The sequence below is a fragment of the Toxorhynchites rutilus genome, chromosome 2, assembly GCF_029784135.1.
Source record: "Toxorhynchites rutilus septentrionalis strain SRP chromosome 2, ASM2978413v1, whole genome shotgun sequence".
Taxonomy (NCBI): Eukaryota; Metazoa; Arthropoda; class Insecta; order Diptera; family Culicidae; genus Toxorhynchites; species Toxorhynchites rutilus.
Window position 1 is genome coordinate 258,874,891 of NC_073745.1, and position 27,950 is coordinate 258,902,840.

A 27,950-nucleotide genomic window follows, 5' to 3' on the forward strand; every position below is an offset into this window, starting at 1 on the left:
CTTGCCTGATCATCAAATGGTATGCGTAGGAATTCAGTGAGCAGAAGATATGAAGGCATATCCTTTAACGCAATCTTGAATAACCGAGCCAAAGAGTGGTGTTCGTCCCCCTTTTGTAATCCGTGTTACGATAACACTTTTCGGAGTGCAAAAAAAACGTACCCCCGGAAGACTGTTTAGAGGAAACATATTCTAGTTTGCACAAAGGTAAGCGAGTACAAAAGTACTCGCAGTTTGCATTTATTTGCTGAGCCGATTTCACATTTCAGTCGGAACAAAAATGCCCCCGACTTGCATGAATTTGCAATACCAATTTCTTGGTTCAGGTGTCTTGGTTCTAAAGTCTGTGTTGGGGAAACACATTTCAGTCGGAACAAAAATACTCCCGACTTCGATGTATTTACAATGCCGATTTCCCCACGTTCCATGGATTTGAAGTCTGTGTTAGGAAAACAAATTTCAGTCGGAACAAAAAAGCCCCCGACTTACATGTATTTGGAAGGCCAATTTCCCCACGCTCCTTAGATTTGAAGTCTGTGTTAGGGAAACACATTTCAGTCGGAACAAAAATACTCCCGATTCCCATGTATTTCTAATGCCGATCTCTCCAACGCTGCTTGGTTTTGAAGTCTGTGTTAGGGAACACATTACGGTGAGAACAAAAGTCCCCATACTTTCATGTATTTGCAATGCCGATTTTCCCAAGGCTGCTTGGTTTTGATGGCTGTGTTAGGGAAACCGTAGATCAGGCCAATCAAAATGAGGCAGTTAGGGCGTTTAGATAACGCTTAACATTTTAAAATTATTCAATTGTTTATGTAATGAAAAATAACATTTTATTCATTGCGATAGAAGCGTAGAAATATTCCCTATCAATTGATGCAAACATCTTTCCGATCCAGTAAGAAATGTTCGAGTTATAAGCATTCGGAATCTTTCATTTTTTCCTACATGTTCTGTGTTTAGGTTTTCATTTTACCCCCATATACTCCGGTTAGACGTAGTCCCACGTCAAAACAAATTTTGGGCGGGACGCAGTTTGCCGGGTCAGCTAGTGATAGATAAATGGTAGATAAATATGTGCCCTACAACTCTTCCATACATTGCAACTCGTGCAAAAAAGTTTTTCTAACAAATACGTTTGACGTAGGATTACGTCTTTCGGGAACATATTGGGGTACAAATTGAAAATCGAAAATCGAGTACATCGTGAAAATTGTCCAATTTCAAACGCTTATTGCTCAGTCATTTCATGATGGATTGATGAAATTTTTGTGTCAATCGATTTCAGTACTCCATAACAATTTTTTATATTAAAGGAAATAATATATGTCATGAAACTAACTATCGAACAATTGAAAAATCTCAACCCCTATCCTAACGGAAATACCCACTTTGATTGGTCGAAATTGACGACACATGCGGCGGCTCCCTAACAGAGCTATAAAAACCAAGTTGCCTGGAGGAAATCGGCATTGTAAATATATGAAAGTAGGGAGAACTTTTTGTATCTACCGAAATGTGTTCCCTAACAGAAACACCAAAACCAAGCTGCCTGTGGGGAAATCGGCATTGCAAACACATGAAAGTAGGGGGAACTTTTGTTCCTGCCGAGATGTGTTCCCTAACGGAGACATCAAACCCAAGCTGTCTGGAGGAAATCGGCATTGCATATTAGATACGAATGAACTGAAAAGTTTAAAGCCTCTTAAATCAACATCATCATCATCATTGCAAATACATAAAAGTAGGGGATGCTTTTAATAAAAATAAAATTAAAATTTGGAACTTTAATGTTCGTTGGTTCGTTTAATTTCATATCATTGACCGACGGTGTATTGTGAAAAATTTAGCACAAGTGTAAGTGTAAAATCGTATATGGTAGCAGTTGTGTTAAAAATGATTTGAAACGATATTAAACGATATATGAAACGATTTATTTCAATTTTCATAAATAAAAACCAAGGTGTATTCCCGCTCGAGAACGAGTCGTTTGGTTTATGCTGTCTATTTTGTTGTTTTCATTTTCACCCAAGGAAAGTTTATACGCCGAAAAAATTACAGGAGGTTGTGTCCAAAATACGACCGCGTTGTTGACGTAGAACTACGCTGTTATTTTATATAAGTCGCTTGTTTATATCTTCGGATATCATTCTATAACGCTTTGGCGCACAATCTTAACGTCTGCTTCGCCATAACGTCAGTTTAATGCATTGATGCATCCTCAAAGGCACCAACGAAGCCCTTATGATGATGGAAAACAAACAATGTTAACTGTTTGGAAAAAGACTGAATTATGCCACACAGCTTGTACCCTGCTGTAACACCCTTCGATGTGAATTCGCTGATGAGTTTGTCAAGAGCGACCGCCTTCACCACCAGCGGGTAGAGCTTGATTTGGTTGCTGCCTGGGTAACGGCGTTTACATGTTCGACCGACGCGCCGAAATCACCTACTTCGCTGTTGTTCGATGCGGTGTCACACTCGCGAAGGCTCGGTTAAGTGCGAGCGCTTTTCACTGCACAAACACAGCGTGCATCATTAGATGACGCTTACCTCGAAATTTTATTGCCCCTGGCAATGCGTTCGTTTTTTGCAGGGCTCGAGCCTGCCTTCCTCTTCTTCTTGCTCATCACACACTACGCGAAGTGTCCAATTTATGACGCGGAAAGAAAAACACACGATACGAATAACGCCAAAAACGAACTGAAAAAACCACACGACGATATCCAAGTTGGATTACCACTGGTGGGGTCCAATCTTAGATCGAAGCGCAGCAAAAGCAAAGTGAACTGGATTGATCAACAGTCCGATGCCGACTGAAAGTTTGCCTTCTTCTTCTTTCTTCTTTTTAAGAGGCTTTAAACTTTGCAGTTCATTCGCCTCTAAAGATTGCCTCAGCGAGATCCACTGTTTATACTCTAAGCAAAAATTCCCCTTCATTCTTCTACTTTTTCTTTGTTCACGAAGACTTGAAATCCTACGACTTCCCCTCCGTTGGTCGTCGATAAGTTGCTCATTACTGAATGCTCTGTTCGGGAAAGCACACAAATGTACAGAACAAATGTATGGGAAAATGAAAACGCTAAAAGTTTTCATGATTTTTCACCATTTACAAACCAGGGGATTCTAATGTATAGCATATTAAACAAATCTTACGGAATTTCCGATTCGTTTAGTATGCAAATCGCCAAAATCCTTTCGCGGCAAAAATAGTTAATAGTAACGTTAACTTTATTTCATAAAAACTTGACCTGTTTTCTGATTTGGCACCCTTAATGAAAGACGTAGTTCTACGTCAAAAAATTGGAAAAGTGAAAAAATATTCGAAAATGTGATTTTCAATATGCTCTACATATAGTATTAGTTGTTGTTAGTCCAATTAAAATACGCATGGGGTTGAATAAACACTCAGAAAGTAAAAATTATAAAAAAATTACCTATTTCATTTCAAATATGTTTTCTCTACATTAAAGTAACATGTTTTTACTGAACAGAAAAATTGAGAATTGGGTTCGATATTGGTAATTATCTTATATTACATTGGTGAGTTTATTTTTCTTTAATTTATCCATACATAACACAGAAGGCATCTCGTCTAGGATCACAGAGGGCGGTTTTCATTATGTCTCGTTCTACTTCGGTATATTTTATCTGATACGCACCATCCATCGACTGTTTACCTTCTTTCGGTAATAATTACTCGGTAAACACTGGTGGAGTGAACAAACAATATCCAACAACCAAACAAAACGGCCTTATTCAGAGCCTCCAAATCATTATAAAAGAGTTAAACGATGTAATTCTTCAAACATATCCAAAATCAATATATAGTCTAACGCAGTGGTGGCCAGGTATAGGCATGACGCGGGCCGCATCAAGGTTTTTCATCATAGCCGCGGGCCGCAATGATTTTTTTTCCCACTGTTGTTTATAATATAGTGTGAAATATAAAATATAGATTTCACCGTTTTTTGTATGCCTCACTACAGCATTTAAGTTAGAAACTATTCTGTTTTATAATATGATCACGGGTAAATTGAGTGTTCTTTCGGTCATTAAAAAAAAATTACAATATTCATTAATTTATATCAATATAGAAAATGTTGAAATACAGTATAATACAATATACCCCAACGCCGTTTCGATTTTACCTAGACAACTTTTTTGAGCCAGTTTATTGGACGCTACTGCTCAAATCGATTTCACTTGTTTTATAATGAAAAACAAATGGATCCAGATAAAAAGCAATAACAAGAGATTTTTTTTAGTTCTGGAAATCACGCTTTTGAAAAAAAAATTAGAAAAGAAATCCAAAAGAACATGGGTATCAAATTTGTTACGCAGTTCTGAATCACACTGCATTTTAATGAGTTACATCTGTATTTTCTAAGGGGCATGTTCATCAAGGAACTGAATGGAATAGAAAAAGTTTCGAGAAATCTTTCTTGTGTTTTGAAATTCCCAAGTCTGTGAGAAAAATCAGCCTTCATCGCCTGAGGTGCGTCAACGTATTTACAAGCTGACGATCTCCGTCGGTAGGAGCCTTGAACTACTGCGACCATTCATTTGATTTATTGTAATGATAACCTACTGACGATACTTTGTAAATTATCAGTGTCAAAAAATGGGCAAAAATCAATTTTCCATTTGTTTTTCGAACAACATGAATTTGCTGTCATTTTTTTTATTCGGTTGAGTTGTGAACCGATTTACCTTGCAAGCCCAAGTTCAAATGCTTCAGATGGCTTGTGATGTAAATTATTGTGAGGTCAATGTAATGAGGGCGAAATCCCCATCTAACGAGGGTAAGGTACTGAGGTGACGCAATCCGAGTCGGCCGCCGGCCCGAGCAAGAATGATACATACCCTCCGACGCACGCTAACTGAAGGATTTTCTAAAGCACTTTCTCCTATGTTTCAAAATAATCGGGCAATCGGTGAAACACAGGTTTTCTGGCGAGAGGTCGCCGCTTCAGGCGGCAGGTCTGCGGTCGACTCGGATTGCGTCATCTGTGCGTCTTGGGGCCGCCTCGGTGCCTAATTCTCGTTAGATGGGGACCTAAGTTTTATTACGAAAAAATAAATACATAATAAAAAATGCACTCCGGTGGTGTTAATACGTAAGTACCGTAAACCAGGGGCAAATTGATCATTGTTTTCAGAAAAATGTGAATATTTCCGATTGCTTTAGTTAGATTTATACCCAATTATTTTTAAAATAAGTACTGGTTACGAAACTTTATGGAAAGTTTTGTTTAAAAAAAATGGAAAATTTTTAACGGAAAAATGTAGCTTCGGGGTGAAATTGATCATTCTATGTTTTTCAGGATTTTCTAGTGTTATATGCACAAAAATGTATAAAAAACAGGAAGTGGGTTATATCTATGGTATAACCGCAAGGGTGACGTAGGACTATCGTTGATTTAGAGATCATTTGTTTGAAGTTGAATCTAAATCCATTCTGAATGAATGGAAAAATGAATATTTGGGGGACTTCAAAAACGAGAGCGTTACGTTGGAGGCTCATGGTTTTATGCATCCAACATTGGATACAAAAAACCTTGTTGTGAAGAATAATCTTCAGAAGCTGCACTTGACTGACAAATCACTAAACCAAATGTATGTGGTCGCAGTATTGTATGGATAGAAAACATTAAAATAAACTCTCTTGAATTTAATTTTCAATTCCAAGGGGAACTGGCAGATTATTTTTCAGCAACGATCATTTCTTTCCAGGTTTCTTCTCGATAACCAGCAAACGAAAAGAGTTGCGCGTGTGTATGTGTGTGTGTGTGGCGGCTGCTTCTATGTCTTCCCGAGGAACCATAATTCGATGCTGATACTCTCTTGGTCACCTTCTCTTCTTCTTCTGATCCATCGGCTTTTCTGCGCTCCCTCACAGTTAAAACCAACTGATTGCATTTCAGGTCAGGTCAGGCCAGGTAATGAATCCCTCGATCCCTCGCCGTTCAGCTCGTTCAGTAACGATGTTGTCTTGTCGATGTCCTCAGGCGTCGTGCATAAATAACGTAACGCTAAAAATCCGGATTTTGGAATTTTCTCGATGCTGTATGCCATCCAAACAAAAATTCTCGTTTCAGTTTGGCCTGCAAAAAACTTTCCTGAACTCTAATCCATCAAATTTGGAGCCCTGAAAAGGGCCGTTGATTATATGCTAAGCTAATACAGCACGCTCTCCTTGGATTCGACGGGCCAGCTGAATGTCCTTGGGCATGATGTGACGCGTTTTGCGTGGATAGCACACAAATTATATTTTATTATATATTGAATAGGCCTCCTGCAGCGTCATAACCGCGGAACTTTGGAAGTGCAAGTCGGTTTTGAAGTCCTGAGCAATTCCACGAACCAAATGCTACAAAGGTAGCTTGCTGATCAGCAATTCGGTCGACTTCTGATAGCGACGAATTTCATGCGAAGTTCCCGGTCGATAGCGATGTGGCTTCTTCACCTATCCTGCGGCTGGTGCGCTTATCCGAGCTGCTTTCGTGGTGCCTTACCACCGAAAGACTAACGAGCTGTCTGCTTAGTCCCGATGAAACGAGTCCTCACGGTGCGAGAGTAGAGTAAGAAATGAACGAAAGCAAGGGAAGCGTCATTTTATAAAATGTATCGAATGTAAACGTCAAAAGTATCGAATGTAAACCCCACCCTCTTTATTGTATTAGCTTACTGTATACATACTTCGATGTTATTCGTTTCTCTCTACGCTACGAAAATAATAAGGGTGGGCCACATCGCTATCGACCAGGAACTTTGCGTGAAATTCGTCGCTATCAGAAGTCGACCGAATTGCTGATCCGCAAGCTACCTTTGCAGCATTTGGTTCGTGGAATTGCTCAGGACTTCAAAACCGACTTGCGCTTCCAAAGTTCTGCGGTTATGACGCTGCAGGAGGCTTATTCGAAGACACCAATTAGTATGCTATCCATGCAAAACGCGTCACATCATGCCCAAGGACATACAGCTGACCCATCGTATCCGAGGAGAGCGTGCTGTATTAGTTTAGCATATAATCAACGGCCCTTTTCAGGGCTCCAAATTTGATGGATTAGAGTTCAGAAAAGTTTTTTACAGGCCGAACTGAAATGAGCATTCAGCGAAAATCGTGGTGTCGATGATAATTCGATACCGATAGGAGCCATGGATATGGATTTGATAGTGAAGAATATGAAATACATGGCATGGTGTAGTGAATATTTCCCCATATCGAAGAAATCACTTTGATAAAAATATTTGTGTACGAATGCCGCAATCGATAGTCGACTCTAATTTGCGCTGGGTAATTTCCTCGGAGGACTCGATACCTCCTTTGAGCATTAATAATCTCTTCTTGCAAAACGAAGCGGTATGAATCACATTATTCGAAAGAGAAAATGAAGATGTTTTCTGCCAATTTCCTTCAACCTCCAAACATCTTTTTCTCCCGTTTGTCGTTTTTGCGTTCGCTAATCCTTTCTCACAAAACCCATTTCTCGTTTGAGAAATTGTTGAGTAAACATCGTTTGCCAGTGCGCGTAGAGCGGGAATTCCTAAAGATTCATTGCACCTCTAATAAATTGCCGAAAGACGTGGTCTTACGTTGATCGCACTTGATTGAAAAAAATCCGCAGCATTATATGAGTAGAAAGCAAATAATCGCTCGAAAATTACTTGATTTTCGCGATGTGAAACATTTTCCGTTTTTCATGTTATGCATCCAATATTGGATACGAAAATTTTCCACTGATGGGGAAAAAATATTCAGAAGCTTTCCTGTGATTTGCGATTGATTGAAAAATCACAAAACCAAATGTATTTGGTTGCAGTGTTATATGGATAGAAAACATTAAAATAAACTCTTTCGCATGAATGTATTTTTCAATTCCCAGGGGAACTGGTAGATTATTTTTCAGCAACGATGATAACAACGAGGGTTCCGCGTGTGTATGTGTGTGTGTGTGGCGGCTGCTCCGATGTTTCAAGCGGAACCATTGCATCACTCTCCTCCTGATGGATTCCCTTCTGGCCTTAGGTGCACAAACAGACTCTTGGTGACACCGTTCATCAGCGCTTTCATGATAAACGAAATTAGCTTCACAACAACAACGACAACATGCTCCAATCGCTGTTCAATCATAACTGAGTGGGTTCACGAGCGGCGCTCGCTTATATACCGATTGGTGATTTCAATAGCCTGCTTTGAAAGCAATTTTAAGACTATTGAAACAAGTTTTTGGATGAAAAAGTAACAAGTATATGACGCGTAGACATTTTATCTTTCGAATGAAGTGTTTATCATACCATTTCGTTCAGTTGTTTAAGAGCTATTAACGCTCAAAATCTCGGTCTCCGGCGTAACGCTTTCGTTTTCGAAACTTTGATTTTACACCCCGGTATAGAAATGAAAGACGTAGTCCTACGTCAAAATCAATGATTTCTCCACCTACGGTCATTGAAATGATGATAATACAGAAACCTGATTGAATCCACCTGAAGGTCTGGTCATGTCTTTCCATAACTCGATTTAAACATTGATCTGTAGGTCATCCGTAGACCATTCAGGTTATCCTAATGTAGCCAAAAACCCTTGAAATGCTCACTTATGAGCTAATTTTGACAAACCAAGACGTTCGATATGTCGCATGATGGGATTCGGTTCTGGTCATTTGTGGTGCTTTTTTGTAAAATAGTTTGTTCTCACTTGTTTGAATAGTAATTACAAGTATGTGTTTACTTATTCAACTCATCAAGTATCGGTTAGAAGTGAATTAATATGTTAGGTGTCTAGAAATATTGCTTTGGTGTGTTGAAAATATGTTTCTTTACCATAATTGAAAATGGAAACGAAAATGCTATTCAGGAAAAAAATACTTTTCATGCAATTTAATAAGTGATTCGTTGAGGACCATTGACAAAAAGAACCTTCTGATGGTATTGAACATGTCCGATTAAAAAAGCTTAAAATTAAATTACTGCAATTACAGAAGTTACCCTCATGAATTAATGAGAGCGTGAGCAGAACCGCATAACAGTGCGAAAAAGTTCATTGAGAACTAACAAGAACAATTGTCAGAAGATTGAATTACCATAAAAAATGGAAATGAAAACCGAAATGATCAGCTTGGATACACATGGTTAACAAGAATTACTCACAAAGTTATTTTTATTCAGTTTTCTGAAGAAATTTTTAACTATATTCTTGCATCACTCAGATGAAAAAAATCCATCATTTTTCAAATAAGGCTGCGGGCCGCATGAACTAAGCCGGAGGGCCGCTCGTTGGCCACCACAGGTCTAACGGAATCCTACGCCAACTATGCGGTCGTGTCTTTGACACAACCCTCCTGTGATTTTTTTTACGTAGAACTACGTCTTTCATTAAGGGTGCCAAATCAGAAAACAGGTCACGTTTTTATGAAATAAAGTTAACGTTAATAACTATTTTTGCCGCGAACGGATTTTAGCGATTTACATACTAAACGAATCGGAAATTCCCTAAGATTTGTTTAATATGCTATATATTGGAATTCCCTGTTTTGTAAATGGTTCTTCTTCTTCTTCAATGGCACTAACGTTCCTAGAGGAACATCGCCGTCTCAACGTAGTATTACTTGCGTCATTTTTATTAGTACTTAGTTGAGATTTCTATGCCAAATAACACCCCTTGAATGCATTCTGAGTGGCAAGCTCTAGAATACGCGTGATCACAGTGCAAGTCGGAGGAAATTTCTTTGACGAAAAATTTCCCCGACCAGAAGGGGAATCGAACCCGAACACCCGGCATGTTAGTTATGACGCTAACCACTCGGCCACGGGAGCACTCAGGTTAAAAATCATGAAAACTTTAGGCGTTTTCATTTTTCCATACATTTGTTCTGTCCATTTGTGTGCTTTCCCGAACAGAGCTGTCAATAACGAGCAACTTATCGACGACCAACGAAGGGGAAATCGTAGAATTTGAAGTCGCCGTGAACAAAGGAAAAGTAGAAGAATGAAGGGGAATATTTGCCTTGAGTATAAACAGTGGATCTCGCTGAGGCAAACTTTCATTCGGCATCGGACTGTTGATCAATCCAGTTCACTTTGCTTTCGCTGCGATTCGATCTAAGATTGGACCCCACCAGTGGTAATCCAACTTGGATATCGTCGTTTGCTTTTTCTGTTCGTTATTCGTTATTTGTAACGTGTGTTCTTCTTCCCGCGTCATAAATTGGACGTTTCGCGTAGTGTGTGATGAGCAAGAAAAAGAAGGAGGCAGGCTCTAGCTCTGCAAAAAACAAACGCATTGCCAGGGGCAATGAAATTTCGAGCAAACGTCATCTAATGATGCACGCGATGTTGGTGTAGTGAAAAGCGCTCGCACTGAACCGAGCCTTCGCGAGTGTGACACCGCATCGAACAACAGCAAAATAGGTGATTTCGGCGCGTCGGTCGAAAATGTAAACGGCTTCTTTGGTGCCTTTGAGAATGCATCAATACATTAAACTGACGTTACGGCGAAGCAGGCGTTAAGGTTATGCTCCAAAAAAATATTTGGGGAATACCAAGCATCTTGAACGTCTTACTGGAATGTTATAAGTTATTTAAGTTCGCGTGCCAGTCGCAAAACTGCCTTCAACTAGGATTGCATTTGCGCTAATATTGATCATAATGAAGCATTGTTACTGTTTTCGAGGTTGTTGATATTAACAAAAAGAGTTTATTTCGCTTGTTTAGTCACCAAGAAAGTAAATGTCGTTCTGGAGTTTTGTATGTGATTAGGTTTCACTTACCAGTAGCAAAAAATCCTCCACTAAGGGTGACAGCTGCGCTTCTCTCGAGCATGGGAAAGTAATGCAACTTTTTTTGAGTAATATAGACAAAAGCGTTTCATTTGAGAATAGCGCAAAATGATGAGAAGTATTTGTATTCCTAGTAGCTTCAAGTCACCAATGTATGGTTCTGTATGCATGCTATGGCGAACGCTTGTTTGGCGCTTGGTTTACGTTGTACGAACGATACCTAGAGGTTCGATTCCTTTGAGGCAATACTTAATAACATGTAGCATGATATTTGATACTTGCAAGTGTTGTCATTTTTGTTGTTTCCATTCGGTGCCAAAGATATATTGATGTAGTTATGAGATGTGGAATAATGGTGCTGGTACAACAGGTATATAATCGACTGTAGCCGAGTCTATGTTAATTGCGAAAAAGTCCACCGGAATAGCGTTCGAGGTAAATTTTCAATGCATTGACATGAAATAAATTGCGACATACGATCAGCTAATGTATTGTTTTGCGAGGGCAAGAATGAATCATCAATCAATTATCGTCAACTGATTCTACAATGAAAAACCATTTCAAAGATTATTCTACTAAGCAGTTGTTTCGAAAATTTCACAGCATTATAGAATAATATCCGAAGGTATAAACAAGCGACTTATATAAAATAACAGCGTAGTTCTACGTCAACAATGCGGTCGTATCTTGGACACAATAATTTATATGACAGTACAACGTTTGCTGGGTCAGCTAGATTTTTGTACAAAAACATTGCGCATATCAAAACCCATTTGTCAATAAATACATATCTGGAGTTCACAAAAAAATAAATAAATCTTGTTAATTTTTAAAAATCTTACAAGTTAGGGGCTGTCCACATACCACGTGGACAGAAAAAGCACGATTTTACACTCCCACCTCCCCCACTGTGGACATTTTCATACCCCTCCCCTGTTGTCCACGTGGACAATTTTGCTTATTTAATTAGAATAATTGAGGAATAATTCTTGAATATTTAGGTTTCTGTAACGCCAATAATCAAAATTACACCAATGGAGTTCGTTAAAAATATGTTTTACAGCTTGGTCGTTAATGGGCTAAACTGCTGAGAAAACTTTCTCATAAATTAAAAAGAATATCGAAAACTATTATATCTGTTTGAAATATTGTTATATACAAGTTGTTAGGCTGGTGATCCGAAATATTTCAGGTGATAGAGGATAGTATTTGATGAAAAAAATCTTCCACGCTTATGGTCAAATCTCATCTACGAAAGAATTATTGAACTTTTCCTTGAGACCGTTTTTTTGCCTTAAATTGACTTTAATTCAAAAGTTACGCTGCTTAGCACGATTCAATTGTTTTCATTTGAGAAAATTGTACATGAATTATGTTGTGAATCATTTAAATTTTTGCAAGATAAAAAGAAGAATAACAGTGTTGTGTCTAGGAAAGAATTGTAGAATGGTTGGACAGCTTCAATGCGGTGGATAGAAACAATCCAGTTTATCATGCATTTTCGAAAAATTTATAAAAATCTACTAGCTGACCCGGCAAACTTCGTCCCGCCCAAAATTTATTTAGCGCTGTTCATGGGTCTAATCGCAGAATTGTTCATTGATTGATCTTCTTATCTACCCTTTAAAATTACCTTTTACTATAAAATTTCTATTACTTCTACCAAAACTCGACATTGTAATATCAGATTATTTTTAGACACAATTCTCGTTCAAGATTTTTAACCACTTGCAAATAACATATTTCTCCGTTACGTTACCTGCCAAATTTGGTTTTATTTGCTTGATTAATTCTCGAGTAATGCAGAAATTTGTGCTTCATTTGTATGGCAGCTTCCCCTAAGAGAGGGGGTAGGGGTATCTAACCACCATAGAATCATTTATTGAACCTTGATTTGCTTGATTAATTCTCGAGAAATTTGGAAATTTGTGTTTTATTTGTATGGCAGCCCCCCTCAGAGAGAAGTGAGGGGTCTCAAACTGTCACGAAATCAGACAGACAGAAAGACATCACTCCATTTTTATATATATAGATATAAGATATGGAAATGCGTTATTTCGTCTGAAAATCCATTTCCACTTACGAACAAAGATCAATTTCGACAGCGCAAATCTCGAATGGACTAACAACGCTTATTATGATGTAATTTTCGAACATGTGGGAATTCAATTTTCCGAATTTTCCGACCTTCCTTCATTTCCGATTTTCCGAAAATTTTCCGATTTTTTCCTCCACTATATTGATCTATGGGAAGAGACGAATACAACAAAATATAGGAGGCTAAAATCGGACCATCCCTTCTTCGGGTTTTCCGCTTACCAACAGATTTTGCCTTACATTTTTATTTATATAGATAAAAGCACCAAAATTTAAGTTTCATCTTTACCTCTAAAAGTTACTTGGTTCCATTAATTTAAATGTTTTGCAACTGTATTCTACGCAAAATTTTGTTTAAAATGCGTTTTTTTCATTGTAGCAATTCAATTATATATTTTTTTCCATAATTTTTCAAGAAAATTCACACAATTTTCCATTTATTGAACAAAAGTTTATAGAAGTATCCATTTTTAGTTATATCGATTAATAGAAAAAAAGTGGAAAAAAGGTTCAATAACATTTTTTTCCTTTGTTTTTCCTTTAGATATTATCATTTTCTGATATATGGTTTTGTAGCCAAGAAGATTGCCTTTAATTTTTCAACCATTGGATCCATTTCTGAAATGACAATTAGTTTGGAATCGAATTCTAGTTTTTGAATCAGCTTTTTCTTCAGTGTAGTACTTAAAATATGATAAACAAAATTTTATAAAAATTCAGACAATTTTCTAGAAGCTTAATTAGCATTAGCATTAGCATTAGCATTGAGCTAGTTGCACAATACCGTAGGTGGTACGAATTCAGAACTGATAAGTTAAAAACTAGCCTCCATCCGTTGCTGGTGATTAGTAATATCTCTTAGATGAAGGCATGTTTTCTCCAACAGTTAAGAATTGTCCTGGCCACGTCCTTGCAACTGCTGGAGAAGGGGAAGGAATGTTAGGTCGATATTTACTTAAGAGAGATGCAGAGAACTCTACGATCTCTCATAAATATCTCAGGAATTCAGGAAATGTGTTAGTAGGGAAGGTAAGCCATAGGATACACTCAGCCGGTGTTACTGGCGCAAATCATTATTACTATTACTATTACTATGACTATTACTATGACTATTACTATTACTATGACTATTACTATGACTATGACTATTACTATGACTATGACTATGACTATGACTATTACTATTACTATTACTATTACTATTACTATTACTATTACTATTACTATTACTATTACTATTACTATTACTATTACTATTACTATTACTATTACTATTACTATTACTATTACTATTACTATTACTATTACTATTACTATTACTATTACTATTACTATTACTATTACTATTACTATTACTATTACTATTACTATTACTATTACTATTACGAAATGGCATCTGTGGAGGAAACTGGTTATTAGAATTATAAGATACTAAATGTTACGAATGTACTCCATTACTCCGGTTGCTGTCACGTTGATAAATGTCTAAAAATAAGAGTTTTGTTTAATGTTGAAATGATTTTATTTATAAAGGGGAAAATCCGTGGGAGTGGAAGTGCTTTAATTATCTCTTCTCCCATAGGCACAAATCTTTATACCTTATCAGTTGAAGAATTAATGATATCGATAGTTAAAAAATTAAAGAATTGAGGAATTGAAAAATTAAGAATAAAAAAATACAGAATTAGGTAATTAAATAATTCCAAGATTCAAGAAGATGAAATTAAACAAATAAATAATTTGAATAACGTATGAAAAAAATAAGAATTAAACTTATCTGACGCCACTGCACGGTCATCTAATCGATGTCGATGATTTCATTGGATGTGATATATTCACTGCGATTATTTACGCCTCTAATTAGGCAACACTTTCAAATTCTTTCACGCTCTTTTCCTCACCCTTCTTGGTTGAAGTATCTCGTGGATTGTGTTTGACTATGTATATTCAAGCATACCATACACACACAACACCGCACAGTCGCAGTGTACACATCTCCACCGTCACCGCTGTCTCCGAACATTCTCCAAAATGCAATCGCTCACTGTGCCTCTCTATCGTATACATAAATGACTCGAGTGAAAGAGAACAACAGATCATCAGCAAGAAAAAAAGCAAACACATTGAAACCGGACACTCAACTCGAAATGAATTTTCACGAGACATTGGATATTTCAAAAATAACAATAATAGCATTAGATAGACTAAACTAGCATCGTTCAGCATTCTTTTTCCTCTATACATTCTGTTTGAATTTCACGGACCATTCACAACAAAATCGAAACGCGTCCCAACACGTCACACAAACACAATTCTTCATATTTTTGCACAACTATGATGTTGATCAGAAAACAAGTTATTCAAAGGAATTTCCATGAAATGTCGCCGAAAAACCACTCGAATTTTATGAGAAACAACACTTTTTACACTTTTCACAGTTTTACATTACATTACATCATTACATCACCGACATCTTGAATGAAATAATAACAAACACGAAGCGACTGACAAACACGTCTGAATTGCACGGCAGCTCGTGAGAGACCCCCCACAATTTTCTAGAAGCTTAGTTTTCGACGAAATTCCAAAATAGCAACAGACACAGAAATCATATGAAAGACGCTGAACTAAGCTTTTATTTGTCAGTGAAGTACAAAGAAATAAATTTTAAACCTCGAAATAACTTTGATAGAATTTACAACTATTACGAGTTTACCACGAGAGCGTCATTACTATCAGTCGTTTAAACTATTCTGTCGGCCTTGGTCACGTCATTCAGGAACTCCGTGCAATCAAGCCAAAAACAAATTAAAGAAAACTTTTTATCAGAGGGAATGGCTGACGAGCATCAAACAAATATCAAGTTTTTGAACGAAAAGTTGAGCATCATGTAACCCCATTAACCTTGATGACTTCGGCAACCATTATGCTGCCGTTCTACGCATAGTTGTACCCATGTTGCAAAATCAGCAACTGAGAAAAACGCAATCAAAGTTTTCTAGCATATTTGTCTGCCAGAAGCTTTAAGCATTTCAGTTTAGCAGTACACCGGATTTTTTATAAACACTAAACTATTGTTCAATAAAATATGACAAGACTTTCTCATTTGGAACTGTTTTGAAATTCTGGGTACAAACAATATTGTTTTTGTGTTTCTCCGAAAGATTATGCATAAAACGTCGTTTTATGAAGAAGGGAGTGATCTGCAGCACCTTTGCAGAATATAAATCTCATTGTTATTGGGCATTCGCTAACAAGGTGTTCTGTAAAACTTTGTTTCATTTGTTTGAGAATTAGTTCGTTCTTCCAAACCAGAAATGGGTGCATTAGCCCTGCTGAAATCGCGGCATAAAATTCTTGTACTTGAACCGATTCATTTATTATGGATCTACAAAAAATACATGGCGGGACTGTCATGCCTAACATATCAACATGGGACAATTGAACTTGATGTTATTATTTTAAAGATGGGAACAAACAATAACCTTTTTTGTGTTTTTCCGGAAGAGTGAACATAAAAACATCGTTTTTTGCGGAAAAGTGAAAATTGCCAAAAGGTAACATGGGACAACTATGCGTAGAACGGCAGTATGTACGTTCAAATTAATACTCTTGTTTCTGACATTCGCATTTGCAGTGAAACGTTTTTCGAATGTCGATTTCAGCAGCATTAGCCCCACTTTTGGAAGTATTCCACATCCCGTATAAATCGGATTTCCTGGTTCCGCCCTCAGTATCCAATCGAGTCCTATAATCTTCATCACAACACATCGGTTATCGGTGGGCTGGCAAAAGGGGAACGTAAGTGTGAGTGGACGTGATTTCTTTCCACTATCGTGCAGAATAGCAATCAAACTGGTCGTGAGTTGCAGTGTGGATCCAGTGGATACGAGTTTGAGTGAGCAAAACTTTTACCGTCCCCAATAAAAAAATCAAAATAATAAGCTTCGAATCAGTCGTTCTCCTCGTCCTGCAAAATTGATCTCGCTCGTTGGTATTCTGCAGGGCCCCCGAATGGCGCACAAAGTTCCTGGAGATAGCTTTTGTTGCTGTTGTCGAGAAGTAGTTTTCCTCCTTTCGCCAGAACTGTTAGCTCGCTTCGAAGTTTGTGGTATATTGTTGCACGATGTTATCAGTGTCACGTAATCCAAACTTTTAGTTGCTTGATTAAGACAAATATGGCACTCTGATGGAGGATGAAACGGTTCTCCGAAATAACGTTAGGAAGTTTCTCGAGGAAATTAAAAAAAAAAGTTTCCCGGTATGACACTGACGTTTAATTTTGTTTTGACAGGTCTGGAGAAGTTAGTAGCGAGTTGAAAAAGTTATGATATCGTACGGTGGGTGTGTCGAGGGTTTGTGTGTTTGGTCGACATTGATAACAAATAGCGCAATTCAACAGAGTATGGGATGAAAAAAGCTCGAGGTATATGGAACGAGGCCATTGTGTGAGTACAGTGTTTCAATATTTTATCAACCAATCAATAACATTAACTTGTGATTGCAAAAAAATGCCAGTCTATCTTTCGTGGTGAGTTACATTGTATACATCGTCATTTTTGTGCAATTCCGAATGAAATCGACAAATGACAAAACATGAGTAATTCTGATTCGAATTAAAGTTAGTATTCCGTTTGGGTTGGAAGAAATATGAGGAAACAGAATTTGGGAATTTTTTGACTCAAGTGTAACTTTTGAAAAGTGCGTATCAATTTTAGTAAGTGAAATCTGTGATAATTTAAATCTCAAAAACTATGAGTCGTATTGAAATAGTGTCTTAGAAAATTCTGTTACTTAGAACACACAATAGAGCCATATTTCATTTATTTTTTATGCTTTAAAGCCTGTTTAAAACGAATGGATGATAAAATGCGATATTGCAATCGATTCGGGTAATTTTGACGCGGTCGGATTTCAGAATACGGGTGAGTAGTTGATCAACAGACGCATCTGGAATTTTTGAGGTAATCCTCGCTTTTACTGTCCAGCCGAATACATCCAGCAAGGTGTGGAACCGAATACATGTGACGTTGTAATGAAGCTCATTCTATATTTCGTTAATTTTTTTTTTTGTTTGAACAAACGTGCTGTAATATTATGACAATGCATGCGTTTAGGCCTGGCAATAGCAAAGGCTGCGTCGGCGTTGCTCATGATAGCGTTTCACAAGTGAATGTATTTTTCCTCACACCGCTTATGATTGTCTAGAATCGCAGTCGCTTACTCTCTACCTCTCTATCGTTCGCAAGTCATTCTACGTTGAGATGGTGAACGTTAGGAATATTAGGAACGTTAGTACCATTGAAGAAGAAGATGGAGAGCGTCGTTCAGGCGGTGGGTGTTAACGATGAACTCCAGAATATTGTTTCATGTTCAAATCACAATTTCTCGCATCGCTGTGCAGTCGCCTAACATGACTCCAGCAATGTCTTCAACAACAAACGCATTGAATGTATACACGTGATCTCCTGTCGGAGTTTCATTAGGATTGATGACAATAACGTGATTGTCACCTTGCAAACCGAGTTCATACATGAAGAATTTCAATAATTTATTATGTTTACTCAAAAAGTGTTCCAGTTCGCCGGCAATACGGATGGTTCTAGCCGGATTGAGATTATTGCATGTGTGGATGAAAGTTCGATGGAGTGAACTTAGCGCCATCTGTCATTATCAACGTGAATTAATTCGTTCTCTTTGAAAAACGAACGGCGAGTCGATCATTCGGATTTTATTTATACCAAAATACTAAAATCGCGATTAAAAATAGGAGCACCCACCCATATATTCTCAAATGTTCACCCCCATGAACATTTGAGAATATATATACTTTTATTCCAAATTTAAGATAAAAATAAAAATAAAAATTGTTTAGAAATTTTAGTCTGCATAGGGCCACCCTAATATGTATTAAACATACGGTAATCGGTACCCTAGCGGTATCATATATAGTTTACATCCTATTCTCATGCCTACCAAATTTTTTGTGCATAATTTCATGAAAATCGGTCGAGCCGTCTCGGAGGAGTTCGACCACGAACATCGTGACACGAGATTTTTATATATAAAGAGATTGATGTTAAAACGTGAAAACATATACATTGAGAAAAAAAATGTATTCTTTTTTTTATTTGCAAAAAAAACTTTAATTTGCAATATCTAAAATACATATTTTTTATTTTTTTCATTTCTTTCATAAAATAAAAGAAGTCATGTAGAAAATTTTAAAAATGGCTACAAGATGGTAAAACTATTTTTGACAAACTGACAAACAAACATCGAATCTTTATGAATTTTTAAAACTTCTAATTTTTGTATGTTAACAATCATTTTAAGCCACAAATTATAAATCCTGATGTGATTTAAAATAAAAAAAAAACTCATTATCAATCTAAATACAGCCATTCTCGAGATATTTGACGAACTATTTCTAATTTATTGTCTTTTTCAATTATTTTTATTTTTTACATCTATATATATTTTTTTATATGTATTTTTTAATTTTTTAAAAAATTTTTATGAAAAAAAGAAAATTAAAAAAAAAGGAAATTTAAAAAATGAGTCCAAGATGACTCAACTATTTTTGATGAACTTTATGAAACATCAAATTTTTATGAATTTTTGAAACTTGGAATTTTTGTATGTTAATAATTATTTTCAAGCACAAATTATGAATCCTGATGTGATTTAAAACAAAAAAGCTCTTCATCAATTAGAAGGAGATTGCAGCCATCGTCAAGATTAAAAAAATATTTCTAATTTATTGTCTTTTTCATAGTAAATAGGCTCTTTTAATATGTTTGTCGTGTTATACCGCCATGTTCATGAAATCCTATGAATTTTTATATCATTTTCAACAACTTTTCCAAATACATCATTATGGTAAAAATATATGTTTTGGAGTTACGTTGAAAAACATTTAAGGACATAGGGGTAATACAAAACGTAGCGATAATGTTTTTCAACGTAACTAAACATAACGAAAAGACAATAAATGAGAAGTATTTTGTAGATATCTCGAAAATGGCTGCATTTAGAAGGAGATTCATAATGAGCTTTTTTATTTTAATGCATAATTTGTTTTTCATAATTTGTGGCTAAAAATGATTGTTAACATACAAAAATTCGAAGTTTTGAAAATTCATAAAAAATTCGATATTTCACAAAGTTCATTAAAAATATTTTTACCATTGTGTACCCATTTTCTACATGACTTCTATTTTATATGAAAAAAATGAAAAAAATAAAAAATATGTGTTATAGATATTGCAAATTAAAGTTTTTTTTTTTTGTAAATAAAAAAAGAGTACTATTTTTCTCTCAGTGTATATTTTTAACGTTTTAACATCAATACTCTATAACTCTTTCTAAGACACTATTTCGATACGACTCATATTTTTTGAGATATAAATTATCACAGATTTCACATATGTACTAAAATCGATACATCCTTTTCAAAAATCACACTTGAGTCAAAAAGTTCCCAACTGCTGTGGAAAATTCATATTTCCGCCAACCCAAACGGAATACAAACTTTCGTTCGAATCAAAAATACATGTTTTTTAAGTCGGCATTTTTAGTTCGATTTCATTTGGAATTGCACTTTTGCTACATACTGCTCCGTAATTGAATCATTCAAATTAATGAATTTCTTTCGCACATGTAACGAAGAGCTCATTTTTGAAGGTATTGTTTTGGGAGCACTGATTGCTCGTGGACCAATCGGAATGATTGATTTTTTGAAAATTAAAATTTGAAACAAAATATTATTTTCTTTATTGTTATAGTTGCATAAAAAAATTTCAATCGACTGATGCAAATATCTCTGAGCTTGATCAAGAAATAGTCGTGTTCTAACCATTCGGAAATTTTCATTTTGTCGTTTAAAATCCAAGGAATATTGCCAATACCGTACCATAATCTGCCATGAATATTCTAATGGCTAAACACAGAATTTCAAGGTTCCCTATCACATACAACTGAAACATCATTCGCTTTAATTGTCATTTCCGCCCAGGCTATCCACAATAATTATCATGCAGTGAATATGAAACGATTCAGAACGCATGACACTCCTCATCCAGGGAATTATTACATGTAGCCTTCCGCAATTTCCCCCCTGCATTATTAATTCACGAGGAAAGGGGCTGGCAACATAAACCGGCAGCAATTTTAATACCTTATGGAATGGCGTGATATGAAACAAAGGCAACCGGGTTTACCCCGGTCTCTTCAACTCACCCATTATGTCGACCACACGCAGCGAGTCGATGATTGGTTCCATAACTTCCTCCGGAATGCGGGTCAGCTTATTGTTCTGGATGCTCAGTGTCTCCAGCGAGTTGAGATTCTCGAACACCAACGCCGGTAACACCTTGATGCTGATTCGAGCACGAACGAGCAGAGAGAAAAAAACGGTGCGGATTATTTATCTTTAATTATATTTCCCTGGGAGATTAGCTCCGGTGATGTATTGAGGAGAAAAAAGGGGGTTTGTAATGTAAAATTTTCGACAGCAACAAAAAACGCGAGGCGCAACAGTATATAAGCATACGAGATTTCAACCTGAAGATAAAACTCATCGGGGATTACAACTTTTGGGGAAAATAATGTGAGCCAGCAAAAAAAAAACACATCGGACTTACTCGTTCTTTTGCAGATTGAGGAAGGTGATAGAGTCCCCGAACCCAACGAAAGCATCCTCACTGATGGAGGAGATATTGTTGGAGCGCAGATCCAGATGCCGTAAACGATGGAGTGGTCGCAGAGCTTCGCTGGGAATACGGTGCAGATTATTATCGCCGAGCCGAAGATATTGTAGATTTTCTAGAGAATGGAAAATGAAAAATGGGAAAATTTCATCATCGCCTATACCGTGGAAGTGCCCAACAAAAACAAAAAAAAAATGATAAATACCTTCGAGGCCTTCGAAAGCGTCCTTATCGATGTATGAGATCGAGTTTCCCTCCAGCTCCAGGGAATTCAACAGAATTAAGTGACTGAAGACACGGGCTGGTACTTCGGTGAGTTGATTGTGGGCCAGAATGAGTGAGTCGAGATTCTGAAGGCCTAAACCGAACAAAATACGGGGAGCGAATAAAAATAATTGCTTAACTATGCCACGGTATGCGAACAAACGCGCACACAAATAAACATACCTTCGAAGTCACCCTCCTTGATGGTTTTCAGGCGATTTTCCTGGAGTTCCAGCTTTCGCAGCAGATCCAAAATGGCAAGGGCTTTCTGAGGAACCGAGGTGAGCTCATTACCTCCAAGATTTAATCGTTTGAGTTTCCTGTTGAAAGATAGTAAACAAAAAGCGGTATGAATAAAGACAAAAATAGTAATTCGCATTCAGAGCGAGACCGCAATAAGTTACAAGTAAAAATCACATCGTCAATTTATCAATTCTTATGTTTCTTTTCGTAATAGGGGAAAATTGAGTAGATCAAGTAGATCAAGAAAATTGAGTAGATCAAGTGAAAAATATTGCGTACAAGTTAAGGAGCCGAAATTAAGGTTATTCAATACACTTACAAGAACCAGAACTTCACATGTCTTTCGTGTGTTTTAATGAACGGAAGAATACACTTCTACTTGTACATTTGAGATTCCCCTTTGGTATGAAAATCTCGGGTTTTCGTCCGTAACTGCTTATTTCTTGCCAGATTAGAAATTTTCCATCGAAAACAAAAATCAATTTGCTTGGAATATCTCCTCGAATCGTCGTCTTATAGAACTTTTTTGTATCATGGTATTTGATACTGCGGTGCGGCGCCAAAGAAAGTTTGTTGTAGTTATGAGATGTGGAATAATGGTGCTGGTGCAACAAGTATGTTATCGATTATGGCCGAGTCAATTGCGAAAAAGGCGACCGGAATAGCGTTCAAGGTAAATTTTGAATGCATTAACATGAAACAAAGTGCGACATGCGATAAGCTTGTGTTTTGTTCTGCGAGGCCAAGGATGAATCATCAATCAAGTATCGTCAACTGATTCTACAATCAAAAACCATTCTATTAAACAGTTATTTCAAAACCTTCGCAGCATTCTAGAATAATATTTGAAGTTATGATTAAGCGACTTGAATAAAATAACAACGTAGTTCTACGTCAACAATTTGGTCGTGTCTTGGACACAACCTCCTGTTAGACAATTGCCCAATATTTCTCAATTTGACGGAAATAAGGGCAGTTGAGTAGATTGATGTACTTTTCGAAGAAATCCATCCCGTTACTCGATACTCGATACCACTGCACTATGCTCCAGGAGATGAATTTAAGTGGAAATTACCATTTAGAGCTCGACAGTCATTCTCTAGACAAAAACGATCTTCGACAAAATTGTTACACATAATAGAGCGCTCATTTTGATGTTATCAAAAATAGGGTGACCAAAATTGGCGATGAAATAAAAAATATAACTTTCTTATTTTTATAGATAGAGGTAAACATAGTTCGACAATGTTGTAGTTCCAGTTATTTGAGACATCTAATTAGAAAAAAAAATGTTTTCCTATCTCTTGAAATAACCGATATAGCGCCTATTTTCTAAGTTGCGTTAGGGTCAAGATAAAAAAAAACCGTTTTTTGCTCTAACATTTACATTTCAAATTCTACATACAAACTATCTTCGAAAGACTTTCAGAGCTTACTAATACAAACATTTTTCAATGCAGAACTTGTCAATATCTCAATTTCACTCAAAGTTATTGATATTTCTTCCCAAAAAATGCACTCTTTTCATTTGTTTGTCATTCTTTCTGGGGAAAACATAAAAAAATGTTTGTTGACGGAATTTGAAAGAACAAATGTTGCTATATTTAATATGTGATTTTCAAAGCTATGTTATTTTTTATGTTCGAGTATATTAAAATTGAAACCGTAAGTTTGTGGGTGAAACTCCATCAATAACTTTGGCAGGATTAAGTTATTGATAATTTCTGCATCGCAAAATGTTGGTATTGATAAGCTCTAAAAGTCGTATGAAGACAATTTTGATGTAAAATTTTCAATATGAAAGTTAGAGTAAAAACCCGTTTTTTCACAGTTGCCCTAATGTAACTTAAAAACAAGCGCTAAATCGATTATATTAAAAGATAGAAAACTGTCTTGGTACGACTTTTAGAGCTTATCAAGACCAACATTTTGCGATGCAGAAATTGTCAATATCCTAAACCTTCGCAAAGTTATTGATGGTTTTGACGTAGGACTACGTCTTTCATTTCTATACCGGGGTGTAAAATCAAAGTTTCGAAAACGAAAGCGTTACGCCGGAGACCGAGATTTTGAGCGTTAATAGCTCCTAAACAACTGAACGAAATGGTATGATAATCACTTCATTCGAAAGATAAAATGTCTACGCGTTCTATACTTGTTGCTTTTTGATCCAAAAACTTGTTTCAATAGTCTTAAAATTGCTTTCAAAACAGACTATTGAAATCCCCAATCGGTATATAAGCGAGCGCCGCTCGGAAATCCACTCAGTTCTAATTGAACAGCGATTGGAGCATGTTGTCGCTGTTGTGGTGAAGCTCTTCGTTTATCATGAAAGCGCGGATGAACGGTGTCACCAAGAGCCTGTTTGTGCACCCTAGGCCAGAAAGGAATCCATCAGAAGGAGAGTGATGCCACAAACGGTTCCCCGGGAAGACATCGCTACACACACATACACGCGCGGAATTCTTTCCGTTTGGATGCCATTCAGCATTGAGAAAGTTCCGGAAAGATCTAATAATAATCTGCCAGTTCCTCTGGGAATTTAAAAATACATTCATGTGAAAAAGTTTATTTCAATGTTTTCTATCCATGTAACACTGTGACCAAATATTTTTCAATCAAGTACTATTAACAGGTGGTTATCGAGTTAGTATTAACCACTGGTGGGCTTCCAGTATCGAGGAAAATGTGGAAATATCTAATCGTTACTGAAAATAATCTGCCAGTTCCTCTGGGAATTTAAAAATACATTCATGTGAAAGAGTTTAATTTGAATGTTTTCTATCCATGTAACAATCGCAATTAACAGGATAGCTTCAGAAGATTATTCTTCCCCATCAGTAGGATATTTCCGTATCCAATATTGTATGCGCCCGCAATCGATTATTGCTCAGTCGCCGAAAGTTCCGAGCTCAGAGAGTTCATTCCCCTCTAGTTTGCCTTCCAAATTGCCATCGTAAACCACACCTTCTCTCGATTCATTCACAATCACGATTCAAAACACACAAAAAGCATACTTAAGCGATATTCTGGTGGTGAGACACATTCATTTTTCGTGAGGACATCGACAAGACAACATCGTTGCCTAACGTGCTGGAGGAGGTGGACGGCGAAGGATCGACACATACACGCGCAGAATTCTTTCCGTTTGGAAGCCATTCAGCATCGAGAAAGTTCCGGAAAGATCTAATCATTGCTGGAAAATAATCTGCCAGTTCCTCTGGGAATTCAAAAATACATTCATGTGAAAGAGTTTATTTTAATGTTTTCTATCCATATATCCATATAATACATTTGGGTTTGTGATTTGTCAATCAAGTACAGTTAGTACAGTTAGCTTCTGAAGATTATTCTTCAGAACAAGGTTTTTCGTATCCTATATTGGATGCATAAAACCTTGTGCCTCCAACGTAACGCTCTCGTTTTCGAAGTTCCCCAAATATTTATTTATTCATTCATTCAGAATGGATTTAGATTCAACTTCAAACAAATGATCTCTAAATCAACGATAGTTCTACGTCACCCTTGCGGTTATACCATAGATATAACCCACTTCCTGTTTTTTACTCAAAAACATTCAATTTAAATTTTAATTTACTCAAACACAAAAAATAACATTGTTTTTAAAATCACACATCACGTAGAGTGAAATATGTTCTTTCAAATACCACCAATAAACATTGTTTATGTTTGCCCCAAAAAAAAATGACAAACAATTGACGAGAGCGTATTTATTGGGAAGAAATATCAATAACTTTGAGTGAAGTTGAGATACTGACAAGTTCTTCATCGCAATATGTTTGTATTAGTAAGCTCTGAAAGTCTTTCGAAGATAGTTTGTATGTAGAATCTATATAAATAAAAATGTAAGGCAAAATCTGTTGGTAAGGGGAAACCCCAAAAAAGGGATGGTACGATTTTAGCCTCCTGTATTTAGTTGTATTCGTCTCTTCCCGTAGATCAATATAGTGTAGAGAAAAATCGGAAAAACGAATTCCCACATGTTCGAAAATTACATCATCATAAGTGTTAATACTCCATTCGATATTTCCGCTATCGAAAATATATCTTTGTTCGTAAGTGGAAATGGATTTTCAGGCGGAATAACGCATTCCTATATCTTCTATCTATATAACCAGAAATGGAAGGCCAACTGTGTTGGTGTGCCCTAAACCCGAGGAAGGAATGGTCCGATTTGAGATGTCATTATTCTGTAATATTCTCTGTATCAAAATGGTATTTCATGCAACGAAGAAACATGTTATTTCCAAACGCTTGGAGTGTTTGTTTTATATTCCTGTTTATATTCCTAGTAGTTTCAAGCCACCAATGTATGGCTTTGTATGCATGCTATGGCGAACGCTTGTTTGGCGCTTGGTTTACGTTGTACGAACGATGCCTAGAGGTGCGATTCATTTGAGGCAATACTAGATAACATGTAGTATGATATTTGATACTTGCAAGTGTTGTCATTGTTGTTGTTTCCATGGGGTGCCAAAGATATATTGATGTAGTTATGAGATGTGGAATAATAGTGCTGGTGCAACATGTATATAATCGACTGTAGCCGAGTCTATATCAATTGCAAAAAATGCCACCGAAATAGCGTTCGAGGTAAATTTTCAATGCATTGACATGAAATAAATTGCGACGAATCTTGAGCGAGAATTGTGTCTGAAAATAATTTTATATTATAAAGACGAATTTTTGTAGAAGTACTAAACAATTTATAGTAAAAGGAAATTGTAAAGGGTTAAAGGGTAATTAATCAATGAAGAGTTCAGTGATTGGACTCATTAACGTTCACTTAGTAAGAAAACGAGGATTTTTTAAAGTATTCAAATCAAAAAATCTATTTTGGGCGGGACGAAGTTCGTCAGGTCAGCTAGTTTTAAATATAAAAGTTAGAGCAAAAAAACAATTTTCATGGTGACCCTAACGCAACTTAGAAAAAGGCGCTATATCGGTTATATCAAGAGATAGGAAAAAAATTTGTTGTACAAAGAAGTCTCAAATAACTGGGACAACAACATTGTCGAACTATGTTTATCTCTATCTATAAAAATAAGAAAGTTATATTTTTATTTCATCGCCAATTTTGGTCACCCTATTTTTGATAACATAAAAATGAGCGCTCTATTATTTGTAACAAGTTTGTCGAAGACAGTTTTTGTCTAGATCATGACTGTCGAGCTCTAAATGCTAATTTCCACTTAAATTCACCTCCCTGGACCATTGTGCACTGTAATACTTCTTCGCTGTAGTAGCAGCATGTCAAATCAGACCCAAACTTTACAGGACCATTGTGAGCTTTGGTGAATACGTTTTTTCAGGCAATCCTACTTGTACAATTAGGAATTCATAGTAGTATTTGTCACGAGAAACTAGGTCCGCAGCTGCAAATACCTTGCCAAATCATAAGCTTTCATGTGGATTCATCGGTAAAAATGAATTTGAACCTGCTAGGGACATCCCCTAGACCACTGCTTTCATAGATCTTTTGTTCGAAAAGCTGCCCTTGATCCATTTTGATCTACGTTTCGTCGTCCATGAGGATGCGCACTTCGTACTTCATAAGACGTAGTGCACAAATCACGTAACGCTAAAAATTCTGATCTTGACCCCTTAACCCTCCTCCTTTTGTAATGCAAATCTATCTCTAACAAACAGTAAGTAACGCAACATCAAATGGATTTTAGCATCAGCATCAGTTGCATTAATTATTATCATTACGTTGAAACGCAACTGCTAATTGTAAATTCCAATCCACGCGTTCTATCTAACGAAAGATTTTCGTTCACGAAAACTTTAGTGGACGGTGCAGTAGATTCAGCCAATTTCAATGACTTCT

General features: G+C 36.6%; 1 protein-coding gene across 2 annotated transcripts in view; it reads right to left on the bottom strand.

Annotated features, from left to right (window-relative positions):
- The window catches only part of LOC129770071 (leucine-rich repeat-containing protein 15), a 166,988-nt gene that overhangs the window by 14,278 nt on the left and 124,760 nt on the right, over positions 1–27,950 (bottom strand). For both annotated transcript variants that reach the window (XM_055772689.1, XM_055772688.1), the window contains 4 exons: positions 22,040–22,176; positions 21,798–21,950; positions 21,527–21,707; positions 21,123–21,262 (listed from right to left, as the gene is read on the bottom strand). In XM_055772689.1, coding sequence (XP_055628664.1) covers positions 21,123–21,262; positions 21,527–21,707; positions 21,798–21,950; positions 22,040–22,176 — 611 coding nt within the window. The remainder of the gene's footprint in view (positions 1–21,122; positions 21,263–21,526; positions 21,708–21,797; positions 21,951–22,039; positions 22,177–27,950) is intronic.